The 15,229-nt window shown below is 48.0% G+C and overlaps 1 protein-coding gene across 1 annotated transcript in view; it reads left to right on the forward strand.

Annotated features, from left to right (window-relative positions):
• The window catches only part of LOC106588954 (polypeptide N-acetylgalactosaminyltransferase 4-like), a 45,068-nt gene that overhangs the window by 20,745 nt on the left and 9,094 nt on the right, over positions 1–15,229 (forward strand). The window contains 5 exon segments of the mRNA XM_014178536.2: positions 240–425; positions 1,007–1,124; positions 7,204–7,380; positions 10,482–10,613; positions 11,516–11,626. Of these exon segments, the coding sequence (XP_014034011.2) occupies positions 240–425; positions 1,007–1,124; positions 7,204–7,380; positions 10,482–10,613; positions 11,516–11,626 (724 nt within the window).

Below are 15,229 nucleotides of genomic sequence, written 5' to 3' on the forward strand. Positions count from 1 at the left end.
TACAGATTCAATACTCAATGAATGGGATGGGACTGGTCATTAGGGTTGCATAGCAACAAGACATTCTGGAGGCAATAAAAACAGACTAGTGTTGATTGGCCTATTGGCATTCCTGGTCAAGTATAGTGGCACGTGAATTTCATCACATGTAAATGAGGGAATGTCTCATGAAAACCTTCCAGGGACTTTCAGTGAGTGTCCTTTCTTACACCATACTGTGTATCTTCTCCTCCCTCCAGGATTGGAGAGAATGAGAGCACCATCGTGTGTCCGGTGATCGACACCATCGACTGGAACTCGTTTGAGTTCTACATGCAGACAGATGAGCCCATGATCGGAGGCTTTGACTGGAGGCTGACCTTCCAGTGGCACTCCCTCCCTGAGGTCGACCGCAAGAAACGCAAATCCCGCACCGAACCCATCAGGTCAGTAATTCTATGGTCATCAGTTTATTTTCATATGGGATTTCTGGGCCCATCTCAAACGGCACCCCTTTGGTGCACTGCTTTTGGCGGGAGCCCTCTGGGAGTCCTCTGGGAGTCCTCTGGGAGTCCTCTGGGAGTCCTCTGGGAGCCCTCTGGGAGTCCCTCTGGGAGCCCTCTGGGAGCCCTCTGGGAGCCCTCTGGGAGCCCTCTGGGAGCCCTCTGGGAGCCCTGGTAAACAGTATTGCTCTATAGATAAGTAATAGGGTGCCTTTTGGGAAACAGCCTCTGGCTCTCCTCTTAGGAGGAAATTAAATAGGGAGATATTTTGAAGAGAAGTTGTTTTGTAAAAGTTATAGTTGGATCCCAAATACTCTCCTTTCTGACCTAGTTTCAAATGTTTTGAAATGCATCTCACCTTCTCTCCTTCATTCCTTGAAGAAGGTCTAATCACATACAAATAAGTGATTACCTCAGGAAAGGGATAAATAGATTTTATTTAAAAGTCTTCTAATATGGCCTCTGACTGTTAACTGCACACTGTACTGACCTCCATGTTCCACTATGCTTTCTCTCTCTCTCAGGTCTCCTACCATGGCCGGTGGACTGTTTGCTGTGAGTAAGGCCTACTTTGAGTACCTGGGCACATATGACATGGGCATGGAGGTGTGGGGAGGAGAGAACCTAGAACTGTCCTTCAGGGTGAGTACTAAATACTAATTTACTGTGTCCCAAATGGCACCTATTCCCTTTAAAGTGCACTAATTTGGACCAGACTCCTATGGGCCCTAAGGGTATAGGGAATATGATGCCAATTGGGAAGCAACCACTCTTTCAATATGGCGTCAACATCTCAGTGCCAGTAGCATTTGCAGTTGGCACAATTAAGCTATTTCTCAAGTACTTGGTAAAAAAGAGACTAATCTAATGCAGAAAGGACACCCACCTATATTCTGATCTTTGTCCCAAAATGGTTTTAAAAACGTCAACGATCCATGCTCCAAAAAGGTTTACAAAGTATATGTTCTATGCCTCAAGTAGTGCACTACATAGGGAATAAGGTGCCATTTGGGACCTAGCATAGTTCTCAGCCGGCCCTGATGGCGAAGTGATGTCTCTCAGTGTCTGATCTGCTGACTGTGAGTGATGGATGGATGGCGTCTGACACTGCATCCCCATTTAGATAATGAAGGCTACCTTGTTGGTGTCCCTTTCAGCTGTTCACGTCAATCATTACTGGCACAGATTTCCTGTTTTTGATCCAAGTGTGTGTGTGTGTGTGTGTGTGTGTGTGTGTGTGTGTGTGTGTGTGTGTGTGTGTGTGTGAAAAACTAAAGATGGATGGGGTATCACCCTATATGATGTTTTATGTATGTGGAAATAAAATGCCTCTCTCTGGGACTCTCCATCCATAATTGATGACTTGTGAATTGGTTTACAACTGTGTTTTGGGACCACAAAGGAGTAAGTATGGCACAGAATGAAATGTTTTGATGAGAATGAATAGGGTTCTAGCTAAGTATCCATTACAATGAGAGAATATGTTGTGTAATTGAGGCGTAACTCAAGGAAGTCCCTAAAGGTAATTAGCGAATAGTGAGGTAGCACCCTGTCGCTCTCCAAAGCTGTTTTATTGGCTGTAGTGGAAAACAAGCAATTATAAGATGCAAATTGATACCATAAATCAAATGTCCTGCAGGAAATATATACAAATGGGAAAAAGATCCCCCAACAAACTGGTTTTCATGATTCTCTTGTCATTTGCATAGTAGCTGTGCGAGAAGAAGAGCGGCAGTGTTGATTATTCATAGACAACGTCCATCTTGGTTTCTGCCTGCATTATCACACCACTTACATCCTAGTTTGGATCCTATTTCATAGTCTGGAGAACATTTAGGCACTAGTTTAATTATTAGGAAGTAGGGCTCGGAATCACCTGGGACCGATGCGATATGTATTACAATTCGATACTGTTTTTGTTGCGATTTGATGTTCCAAGCATATTGCTCACTATATGTCTGCTGCAGAGAGATATGAGAGAGCATGAAAAAATAAGTTTTGATCAGTCTTGGAATAAAAGTTCTGAAAACATGTTGGCTCACTATTTAAAAAAGAAAAGAAAAAGTACTTCCAGGATAAAAAAATAGCCGTATTATGGAACATGTACCGCTGACTATCGCTAGCTAACGCTACCTTTTTTTACAATTCAATACTTGCAGTCAAAGTATCGATTTATAATATTGTCAAAAAATAAAATTGCGATATGTAACTGTCATGGATTTATTTTGTCACATGCAAAATACAGTGAAATGCTTAATTTGCAAGCTCTATCCAACAGTGCAGTGAATCATATCAAAATAGTATAACTAAATAAAAAATATATACACATATACACACACACTATATATATATTTATTATTATTATTATTTAAGATTCTTCAAAGTGGCCACCCTTTGCCTTGATGACAGCTTTGCACACACTTGGCATTCTCTCAACCAGCTTCACCTAGAATGCTTTTCCAACAGTCTTGAAGGACTTCCCAAATATGCTGAGCACTTGTTGCCTGCTTTTCCTTCACTCTGCATTCCAACTCATCCCAAACCATCACAATTGGGTTGAGGTTGGGTGATTGTGGAGGCCAGGTCATCTGATGCTGCACTCCATCACTCTCTTTCTTGATCAAATAGCCCTTACACAGCCTGGAGGTGTGTTGGGTCATTGTCCTGTTGAAAAACAAATGATAGTCCCACTAAGCGCAAACCAGATGGGATGGCTTATCGCTGCAGAATGCTGTGGTAGCCATGCTGGTTGAGTGTGTCTTAAATTCTAAATAAATCAGGCGGTGTCACCAGCAAAGCACCAACACACCACCTCCTCCATGCTTCACGGTGGGAACCACACATGCGGAGATCATCCGTTCACCTACTATGCGTCTCACAAGGACATAGCGGTTGGAACCAAAAATCTCAAATTTGGACTCATCAGACCAAAGGACAGATTTCCACCGGTCTAATGTCCATTTCTCGTGTTTCTTGACCCAAGCAAGTCTCTTCTTATTATTGGTGTCCTTTAGTAGTGGTTTCTTTGCAAAGATTCGACCATGAAGGCCTAATTCACACAGTCTCCTCTGAACAGCTGATGTTGAGATGTGTCTGTTACTTGAACTCTGAAGTATTTATTTGGGCTGCTATTTTTGAGGCTGGTAACTAGGATTGCAATGGGTCGGAAACTTTCCGGTAAATTGCTGTAATTTTTCCGAAGATTTTCCATGGGAAGTTAAGCCTGGAAATTTTGCTTAAATCCATCAAAAAAGTTAGTTTATAACAGTGAACCTTTTTTGTTGGATACACATAAGGCAATTCTAGGTCTTGTGGCATATTTTGGTTAAAATATCCCCAATTCAATGGAATTGCAACCCTCTGCATGCACAGTGCATTCTTCCATCACATGTACAGCTGATTCTCAAGATCTTTCACACTAATGAGATGCTATTGATCCCACACTACTACACTGTCTGAGCCAAGGACTACATGCTTTGTGGTAAGTTTTGATTACAATACTGGGTGGTGTGAATATATTTTATGACATACATTATTTTTTATTAACTAGTAAATAGTAGCCTACAGCAAAGTGTGTTTAAATAATTTCTAACTTGTTAACAATTTCTGCTAGTTAGTTTTTGCTACCATGTGGGGATTAGCTTGCTTGAGCCTGCTAACTGAGGAGGGTTAATTCACCTGTTTCCATACATGTTTCATTTTAAAACATTTATCTTACAAAGGAGTTGTTTAATCTAACTGCTTAACTATTTATCTGTACAGGGAATTGTATTTGTTTGTTTTTTACTCATTTTTTTCTCATCTTTACAGGAAAATGCCACGGGCACTATCTGATGTGTGGAGACATTTCACTGCAGCTAATGTAGAAGGACAAGCTGTGTACATTTGCAAATACTGTGCAAATCATATGTGAAGAATGCAACAAAAATGCAGAATCATCTGGCCAAGTGCATAAAGTTCCCTCAGCGCTCACAACAAGCAACCTCTGACAAAAGTCCGTCTACTTCTATTTGAGGTGAAAATGATGAATCAGACACCTTATCGATAGCAACAGCTCATGGTCCTCCTGGAATCAGAAGTTTTTTTGACTCAATGGAGGAATGTAGTCAGAGAAATGCTGATGAATGCCTTGCTCGAGCTGTGTATGCAACTGGTTCACCTCTGATGCTCAAAGGCAATGTCTATTGGAAGAGATTTCTGAATGTTCTTCGCCCAGCGTACACCCCTCCAACCAGACATGCTTTATCTACTAATTTGCTGGATGCAGAGTTCAACAGAGTTCAACAGAGTTCAAGTGAAGGTCAAGCAAATCATAGAGAAAGCAGACTGTATTGCAATCATCTCTGATGGGTGATCGAATGTTTGTGGGCAAGGAATAATTGACTACATCATCTCCACCCCTCAGTATTCTACAAGGGCACAGACACAAGGGACAACAGACACACTGGTCTCTACATTGCAGATGAGCTGAAGGCAGTCATCAATGACCTTGGACCACAGAAGGCATTTGCACTGGTGACAGACAATGCTGTGAACATGAAGGCTGCTTGGTCTAAAGTGGAGGAGTCCTACCCTCACATCACACCCATTGGCTGTGCTGCTCATGCATTGAATCTGCTCCTCAAGGACATCATGGAGTCATCATGCAGACATCATCTGCAGTCTGATGTTCAGACTGCAGATGTAAGAGAAGAAATCCATACTGCCCTGCCCACTTCACTGTTGCTCCAAGCAGAGGAAACTGTAGTTCTGAAATGCATCAAAAAGTGTGAAGACTTCGGCCTGAAGCCCATACACGCCACAGCGTACATGTTGGACCCCAAGTATGCTGGCAAGAGCATCCTGTCTGGTGCAGAGATCAACAAGGCCTATGGTGTCATCACTACTGTGTCTCGCCACCTTGGCCTGGATGAGGGCAAGGTTGTTGGCAGTCTGGCGAAGTACACTTCCAAGCAAGGGCTTTGGGACGGCATATCTGCAGAGAAGAATGGGAGAAACTCCCCAAAAACATGTGGCAAAATTGTAGTGTCATACCCAAGGAGAATTGAGGCTGTAATCGCTGCCAAAGATGCTTCAACAAAGTACTGAGTAAAGTGTCTGAATACTTATGTAAATGTGTATTTTTAATAAAGTTGCAAACATATCTACCAACCTGTATTTGATTTGTCATTATGGGGTGTTGTGTGTAGATTGATGAGGAAATTGTTTCATTTATTCCATTTTAGAATAATGCTGTAACGTAACAAAATGTGGAAAAAAAGTCAAGGTGTCTGAATACATTCTGAAGGCACTGTATATATACATCCACTGCTCAAAAAAATAAAGGGAACACTTAAACAACACAATGTAACTCCAAGTCAATCACACTTCTGTGAAATCAAATTGTCCACTTAGGAAGCAACACTGAGTGACAATAAATTTCACATGCTGTTGTGCAAATGGAATAGACAACAGGTGGAAATTATAGGCAATTAGCAAGACACCCCCAATAAAGGAGTGGTTCTGCAGGTGGCAACAACCCAGCAGCAGGACCGCTACCTCCGCCTTTGTGCAAGGAGGAGCAGGAGGAGTACTGCCAGAGCCCTGCAAAATGACCTCCAGCAGGCCACAAATGTGCATCTGTCTGCTCAAACGGTCAGAAACAGACTCCATGAGGGTGGTATGAGGGCCCGACGTCCACAGGTGGGGGTTGTGCTTACAGCCCAGCACCGTGCAGGACGTTTGGCATTTGCCAGAGAACACCAACATTGGTAAATTCGCCACTGGCTCTTCACAGATGAAGCAGGTTCACACTGAGCACGTGACAGACGTGACAGAGTCTGGAGACGCCGTGGAGAATGTTCTGCTGCCTGCAACATCCTCCAGCATGACCGGTTTGGCGGTGGGTCAGTCATGGTGTGGGGTGGCATTTCTTTGGGGGGCCGCACAGCCCTCCATGTGCTCGCCAGAGGTAGCCTGACTGCCATTAGGTACCGAGATGAGATCCTCAGACCCCTTGTGAGACCATATGCTGGTGCGGTTGGCCCTGGGTTCCTCCTAATGCAAGACAATGCTAGACCTCATGTGGCTGGAGTGTGTCAGCAGTTCCTGCAAGAGGAAGGCATTGATGCTATGGACTGGCCCGCCCGTTCCCCAGACCTGAATCCAATTGAGCACATCTGGGACATCATGTCTCGCTCCATCCACCAACGCCACGTTGCACCACAGACTGTCCAGGAGTTGGCGGATGCTTTAGTCCAGGTCTGGGAGGAGATCCCTCAGGAGACCATCCGCCACCTCATCAGGAGCATGCCCAGGCGTTGTAGGGAGGTCATACAGGCACGTGGAGGCCACACACACTACTGAGCCTCATTTTGACTTGTTTTAAGGACATTACATCAAAGTTGGATCAGCCTGTAGTGTGGTTTTCCACTTTAATTTTGAGTGTGACTCCAAATCCAGACCTCCATGGGTTGATAAATTGGATTTCCATTGATTATTTTTGTGTGATTTTGTTGTCAGCACATTCAACTATGTAAAGAAAAAAGTATTTAATAAGATTATTTCATTCATTCAGATCTAGGATGTGTTATTTTAGTGTTTATTTTTTTTAACAGTATATAAAGAAAACACGAGCAATAGGATGCATACCCATCCTGTATATCTCTTGTCTGGAATTTTGCCAGAAATATCATAAGATGCAAAAAATGGCAAATGGGCTATATTTCTTCCTGTTCCCCAGGTGTGGCAGTGTGGAGGTTCTCTGGAGATCCACCCCTGCTCCCATGTGGGCCATGTCTTCCCAAAGAAAGCCCCCTACGCCAGGCCCAAGTTCCTCCAGAACACGGTCCGTGCTGCCGAGGTGTGGATGGACACCTACAAACAGCACTTCTACAACAGAAACCCCCCTGCCAGAAAGGTAGAATACTGTAGTACACTTTACAGTAAAATGTTATCTTATTCTATCTCGCTCCCCATTGTCATATGATCAGTGTGAGGTACAGTATTTTCAGTGAGTTGTAGGGGCTACAACAAAGTTACACCATTATGAGGTAGCTAGTGGTTGGAGCATTGGGCCAGGAAACGAAAGGTTGCTGGATCGAATCGTCAAGTTGAAAATATGTTGTTCTGCACCTGGGCAAGGGAGTTAACCCACTGTTCCCTGGGCGCCGAAGACGTGGATGGCGATTTAAGGCAGCCCCCCACACCTCTGAGGGGTTGGGTTAAATGCGGAAGACACATTTCAGTTGAAGGCATTCAGTTGTACAACTGACTAGGTATCCCCCCTTTCCCTTAGTTGTGGAGGATGCAGTGATTTATAGATCAGGCTGAAGAAATACCAATAATAAAGTCACTTATTGGAATGTGATAAAGTCACTTATTGGAATGTGATAAAGTCACTTATTGGAATGTGATAAAGTCACTTATTGGAATGTGATAAAGTCACTTATTGGAATGTGATAAAGTCACTTATTGGAATGTGATAAAGTCACTTATTGGAATGTGATAAAGTCACTTATTGGAATGTGATAAAGTCACTTATTGGAATGTGATAAAGTCACTTATTGGAATGTGATAAAGTCACTTATTGGAATGTGATAAAGTCACTTATTGGAATGTGATAAAGTCACTTATTGGAATGTGATAAAGTCACTTATTGGAATGTGCATAATCCCAGCAGGTGATAAGAAGTAGAGTATGCTTTAGTTAAAGGACCAATCTGGAGTTAAAAAAAGATCAAATCATGCACTCGGACATTTGTTTTGGTAAAGCGCTGAGGGATGGGGTTTGAGAACTGTAACCACTCTTAAATTCTTAGACAGAGCTTTGGACTGACCGTCCATGATATCAAAATGATAGTTTTAACCATGTTTTGAAGCTATACAGTGTTTGTTTACATTGACTTTGTTAACAAACATGGGAGTAAAGACAGCTTATATTTTGGGATCTGATGGGGTAAGACAGTTGAACTAAGCTCACGAGGCATTTTTAAGATCTATTCTTTTTTATTTATTTATTTATTTCACCTTTATTTAACCAGGTAGGCAAGTTGAGAACAAGTTCTCATTTACAATTGCGACCTGGCCAAGATAAAGCAAAGCAGTTCGACACATAAAACACAGAGTTACACATGGAGTAAAACAACATACAATCAATGATGCAGTAGAAGAAAAAAAAATAAGACTATATACAATGTGAGCAAATGATGTGAGATAAGGGAGGTAAAGGCAAAAAAATGCCATGGTGGCAGAGTAAATAAAGTATAGCAAGAAAAACACTGGAATGGTAGATTTGTAGTTTGAAGAAAGTTCAAAGATAAAATATAAATAATATGGTGCAAAGGAGCAAAATAAATAAAATAAATAAATACAGTAGGGGAAGAGGTAGTAGTTTGGGCTAAATTATAGATGGGCTATGTACAGGTACAGTGATCTGTGAGCTGCTCTGACAGCTGGTGCTTAAAGCTAGTGAGGGAGATAAGTGTTTCCAGTTTCAGAGATTTTTGTAGTTCGTTCCATTCCTTTAAGAATCAATATCTATAAACTGTATCATGGATCATCAACTAGATTCAGCCGCCAGATCATTTTTTTCTTGAGAGGTCGGGGGCTGGAACATAATAAAAAAATTATTTGTAGCTGGCGAATTGACCGCAAGAAGCCCAAACAGATGGGTTTAAAATTGTTTTAGTCACACATTTCTTGCATTTATATATGATCACGTGTCTCTCTATGCGTGGGAATATTTGGGAACAGATTTCTTAAAATGAAAATCACTTGGTGCGGATTTCCTGCTGTTTTTAGTCTTTTATGGCCAAATTTGGCCCGCGGTCGCCAGTTGGAGAACCCTGCTGTGTCATCCACAGTCAAAGTGGATGTAGCAACTCTTGATTGGCACTTTAGAGCTGTGATAGTTCTACCAAGGATGGAACACCCTAGACTTGATTAATATTGTATCGTAATGGAGTAACTTGGATGGAGATGTTGCTTCACCTGTCTAGGTGTCAGCAGTAGTGTGTGTCCCTCTCGGCTTTCTTAGTGTTGCCTGATATCAAAGTCTCATGTTCATCTTGGTTTCACCTCTGAAATAAGTTACATTATTAATGCCAGGCATCTTTGATCAAACAATAAATGACCCAACCAAAGGTAGCTGGAGACTGGGTGCCAGGGAATTGGCATGTTTGAATTCACTTGGATGTAAACCACTAGTCTTTTTGTTTTGTTTTTGTCTAAACAAACCAGCAGAAGCTAATGGGATGAAACGGAAATCAAAAAACCTACATGAATTTTATTCAGTAAGAAACAGTTGTTTTCATTTTGCCGTTGCTAAATGTTTTGCTACGGTGTGCCTTAATGAATACACCCCTGGTTCATCAGTTGCCACAAACGTGTGTTTGAATTCCCATCCCGTTGGTTTGTTCAAGGTGGGGAGAACCACTGCTGTCAGTACTACACAGGTGTCACGCTCACACCTGTCATCCAGGAAATCCTTTTCATGACTTTCATTAAGGACACAACAGCAACGCTCCACCCAGGATTCAAACAGATTCAAGTTAATGGACCAGGATGTAGCTACTTCATGTTGTCACCCAGTACCATCATGGTTAGTGTGTCATGTCAAACCACTCCTAGGATTGGCATATTTCACCAGAGCTGCATTGAGGATTTCAGTGAAATCCAGGTTAATTACATTTACATGACATTTTTGTCATTCAGCAGACGTTCTCATACAGAGCAGCTTACGGGAGCAATTAGGGTTAAGTTCCTTGCTCAAGGTCACATTGGCAGATTTTTCAGTCTACTCTTTGGTTACTAGCCCAACGCTCTTAGCCGCTAGGCTACCTGCTTCCCCGGTTATTATTCTGGTGTGTTTTTTACAGTTGTGTGTGTGGGCCTAATTTGTGAAATGCTGGAAATTGATGCAAGCTAAAGTGTTATGTTGTTTACTCAATGTGTCAATGTTTTTAAGTGTATCCATCCCTACTTAAATAAACGTGTTAGATGAAGTGTTATTTTTCCACAGGAGACATATGGGGACATCTCAGAGAGGGTTGTCCTCAGAGAGAGACTGAAGTGTAACAGCTTTGACTGGTATCTGAAGAACATCTACCCTGACCTGCATGTACCAGAGGACAGGGAGGGCTGGCACGGGGCGGTGAGTCTGTCTCTCTCTCTCTCCCCATCAATACGATTCCATATCTTAAGCACTAAGGCACGCCAACAAATTAAAACAACATAAAACATTGGTCTGTAATAAGTCGAAGCCAAAATGAACTCCTATGTCCTACCTCGTTGGCCTCCACGTAGATGTGAAATGAGCATGGTAATAGCATTAAAATATACTAGCATCTCCTAACCATTTTCCTCTGCCATATTGCCTGCATACTTTTAGTTCTTCTATATGTAAAAATGTATGCATTTTTTGCCCTCAGAACAGACTCAATTCGTTGGGGCATGGACTCGACAAGGTGTCGAAAGCATTCCACAGGGATGCTGGCCCATGTTACCGCCAACGCTTCCCGCAGTTGTGTCCAGTTGGCTGGATGTCCTTTGGGTAGTGGACCATTCTTGATACACACTGGAAACTATTGAGTGTAAAAAAAACAGCAGCATTGCAGTTCTTGACACAAACCAGTGTGCCTGGGACCTACTACTATACCCCATTCAAAGGCACTTAAATCTTTTGTCTTGCCCATTCACCCTCTGAATGGCACACATACACAATCCATGTCTCAAATGGCACAAGGCTTAAAAATCTTAACCAGGCTTAAAAATCTTAACCTGTCTCCTCCCCTTAAATCCACTTTTCTTCAGTGTAGATGAAGGGGAGGAGACTGGTTCTGGAGACAATTGTGAAATGGGTTGTGTATGTGTGTCAATCTCAGTGTATGAAGCCTTCTTTACATCAGCAGTTGTCACTATGTGCTATACAGAAACCCAGACTAAACCCCCAAAGAGCAAGCAATGCAGAGGCACAGTTGTTTGTCTCCTTTAATCTGACCCTCTTTGCAGTGATGGCAGATCTCATGATGCTAATCCGGATCATTCTCATCACAGGTGCGTAGCTCTGGGATCCATTCAGAGTGCCTGGACTACAACGCTCCGGAACACAGTCCCACGGGGGCGCACATCTCCCTCTTCGGTTGCCATGGGCAGGGCGGCAACCAGGTGATTTGAAAATGTCATGTCTTGTCAGTTTATTTTCCGTCTCCCTGATGGACGGACGGAGTGGTTACTCTGAATGTCAACGATATCCGGTGACCGTGGGAGAATATCCACCTCATCTCAGCTATCTAGAATTTAGTGTCAAGCGAGATGCTGAGACATCTACAACTTTGGCTTAGTATTTCTAGACAAAGTATCCTAAAGCATATTTTAAGCCTAAATCTACATAGCTTACTTTTTATACTTTTATAGCCATGTTTCTAGTTATTTTACAGATACTTGGTGACTGTATGGATGTATATTTGATGTCCAGTCAGACAACAGGGAGTAGTGGAGGCCTCTGCCTGCATGCCTATCTCCACCGGCTATATCTCGATCTCTGATTACTCATTGATGCATCGCATCAGGTGTCCAACGCTACTAAAAGCACCATGTGTGTGACTGAAAATCAATGTTTCCACAGCCTGCACTGAAACGGAAACCTCTACCTTCTCTTTAGAGAGTTCACTCCTAGTTCCATTTAAAAGATACATGAGAGGGGGGAGGGAAGGGGGGGAGAGGCACGAGGGAAGGGAAAGAGGTGCGAGGGAAGGGGGGGAGAGGCACGCGCGGGGAGAGGGAGGGAGAGAGGCGCGCACGCAAAGAGGGAGAGAGACACGCGCAAAGAAGGAGAGAGGCACGGGCGGAGAGAGGGAGAGAGGTGCGGAGAGAGGCATGCGCACACAGAGAGGCATGCGCGGAGAGGGGGAGAGAGGTGCACACGGAGAGAGGCGTGCGCGGAGAGAGGGAGAGAAGCGTGCGCGGAGAGAGACGCAGGGAGAGGCACGCAGGGAGAGAGAGAGGCGCGTGCGGAGAGAGAGGCGTGCAGGGAGAGAGAGGCGCGCAGGGAGAGAGGGTGAGAGGCGCGTGCGGAGAGAGGGAGAGAGGCACGCAGGGAGAGAGGGTGAGAGGCGCGTGCGGAGAGAGGGAAAGAGGCACGCAGGGAGAGAGGGTGAGAGGCGTGTGCGGAGAGAGACGCAGGGAGAGAGAGGCGCGCAGGGAGAGAGGGTGAGAGGCGCACGCGCGAAGGGAGAGAGGCACGTGCGGAGAGAGGCGTCTGGAGAGGGAGAGAGGCGTCTGGAGAGGGAGAGAGGCGCACGGAGAGAGGCACGCACGGAGAGAGGCACGCACGGAGAGAGGCGCGCACGGAGAGAGGCGCGCACGGAGAGAGGCACGCGCGGAGAAAGGGAGGGGAGAGAGGCACGCGCGGAGAGAGGCGCAGGGAGAGAGGCACGCGCGGAGAGAGGCGCAGGGAGAGAGGCACGCGCGGAGAGAGGCGCAGGGAGAGAGGCACGTGCGGAGAAAGGGAGGGGAGAGAGGCACGTGCGGAGAAAGGGAGGGGAGAGAGGCACGCGCGGAGAAAGGGAGGGGAGAGAGGCACGCGCGGAGAGAGGGAGAGAGGCGCGTGCGAAGAGAGGGAGAGAGAGGCACGCAGGGAGAGAGGTGCACGCGCGAAGGGAGAGAGGCACGTGCGGAGAGAGGCGTCTGGAGAGGGAGAGAGGCGCGCACGGAGAGAGGCACGCGTGGAGAAAGGGAGGGGAGAGAGGCACGCGCGGAGAGGGGGGAGAGAGGCACGCGCGGAGAGGGGGAGAGAGGCACGCGGGAGAGGGGGAGAGAGGCACGCGGGGAGAGGGGGAGAGAGGCACGCGGGGAGAGGGGGAGAGAGGCACGCGCGAGAGAGGCGCAGGGAGAGAGGCACGCGGAGAAAGGGGAGGGGAGAGAGGCACGCGGAGAAAGGGAGGGGAGAGAGGCACGTGCGGAGAAAGGGAGGGGAGAGGCGCGTGCGAAGAGAGGGAGAGAGAGGCACGCAGGGAGAGAGGTGCACGCGCGAAGGGAGAGAGGCACGTGCGGAGAGGCGTCTGGAGAGGGAGAGAGGCGCGCACGGAGAGAGGCACGCGCGGAGAAAGGGAGGGGAGAGAGGCACGCGCGGAGAGAGGCACGCGCGGAGAGAGGCACGCGCGGAGAGAGGCACGCGCGGAGAGAGGCACGCGCGGAGAGGGGGAGAGAGGCACGCGGGGAGAGAGGGAGAGAGGCACGCAGGGAGAGAGGCACGTGCGGAGAGGGGGAGAGAGGCACGTGCGGAGAGGGGGAGAGAGGCACGTGCGGAGAGGGGGGAGAGAGGCACGTGCGGAGAGAGGCACGTGCGGAGAGAGGCACGTGCGGAGAGAGGCGTCTGGAGAGGGAGAGAGAGGCACGCGGAGAGAGGCGCAGGGAGAGAGGCACGCGGAGAAAGGGAGAGAGGCACGCGCGGAGAGGGGGAGAGAGGCACGCGCGGAGAGGGGGGAGAGAGGCACGCGGAGAGGGGGAGAGAGGCACGCGCGAGAGGGGGAGAGAGGCACGCGCGGAGAGAGGCGCAGGGAGAGAGGCACGCGCGGAGAAAGGGAGGGGAGAGAGGCACGTGCGGAGAAAGGGAGGGGAGAGAGGCACGCGCGGAGAGAGGGAGAGAGGCGCGTGCGAAGAGAGGGAGAGAGGTGCACGCAGGCCGCGAAGGAGAGAGGCACGTGCGGAGAGAGGCGTCTGGAGAGGGAGAGAGGCGCGCACGGAGAGAGGCACGCGTGGAGAAAGGGAGGGGAGAGAGGCACGCGCGGAGAGGGGGAGAGAGGCACGCGGAGAGGGGGGAGAGAGGCACGCGTGGAGAAAGGGGAGGGGAGAGAGGCACGCGCGGAGAGGGGGAGAGAGGCACGCGCGGAGAGGGGGAGAGAGGCACGCGGAGAGGGGGAGAGAGGCACGCAGGGAGAGGGGGAGAGAGGCACGCGCGGAGAGAGGCGCAGGGAGAGAGGCACGCGCGGAGAAAGGGAGGGGAGAGAGGCACGCGCGGAGAAAGGGAGGGGAGAGAGGCACGCGCGGAGAAAGGGAGGGGAGAGGCGCGTGCGAAGAGAGGGAGAGAGAGGCACGCAGGGAGAGAGGTGCACGCGCGAAGGGAGAGAGGCACGTGCGGAGAGGTGTCTGGAGAGGGAGAGAGGCGCGCACGGAGAGAGGCACGCGCGGAGAAAGGGAGGGGAGAGAGGCACGCGCGGAGAGAGGCACGCGGCGGAGAGAGGCACGCGGGGAGAGGGGGAGAGAGGCACGCGGGAGAGAGGGAGAGAGGCACGCAGGGGAGAGAGGCACGTGCGGAGAGGGGGAGAGAGGCACGTGCGGAGAGGGGGGAGAGAGCCACGTGCGGAGAGGGGGGAGAGAGGCACGTGCGGAGAGAGGGAGAGAGGCACGCAGGGAGAGAGGCACGTGCGGAGAGAGGCGTCTGGAGAGGGAGAGAGGCACGCGCGGAGAGAGGCGCAGGGAGAGAGGGGCAGGGAGAGAGGCACGCGCGGAGAGAGGCGCAGGGAGAGAGGCACGCGCGGAGAGGGGGAGAGAGGACGCGAGAGAGGGGAGAGAGGCACGCGCGGAGAGGGGGGAGAGAGGCACGCGCGGGAGAGGGGAGAGAGGAGAGAGGCACGCGCGGAGAGGGGGAGAGAGGCACGCGCGGAGAGAGGGAGAGGGGAGAGAGGAGAGAGGCACGCGCGGAGAGGGGGAGAGAGGCACGCGAGAGAGAGGGAAAGAGGCACGCGCGAAGAGAGGGAGAGAGGCACG

The sequence above is a fragment of the Salmo salar genome, chromosome ssa27 (genome assembly GCF_905237065.1).
Source record: "Salmo salar chromosome ssa27, Ssal_v3.1, whole genome shotgun sequence".
Classification (NCBI taxonomy): Eukaryota; Metazoa; Chordata; class Actinopteri; order Salmoniformes; family Salmonidae; genus Salmo; species Salmo salar.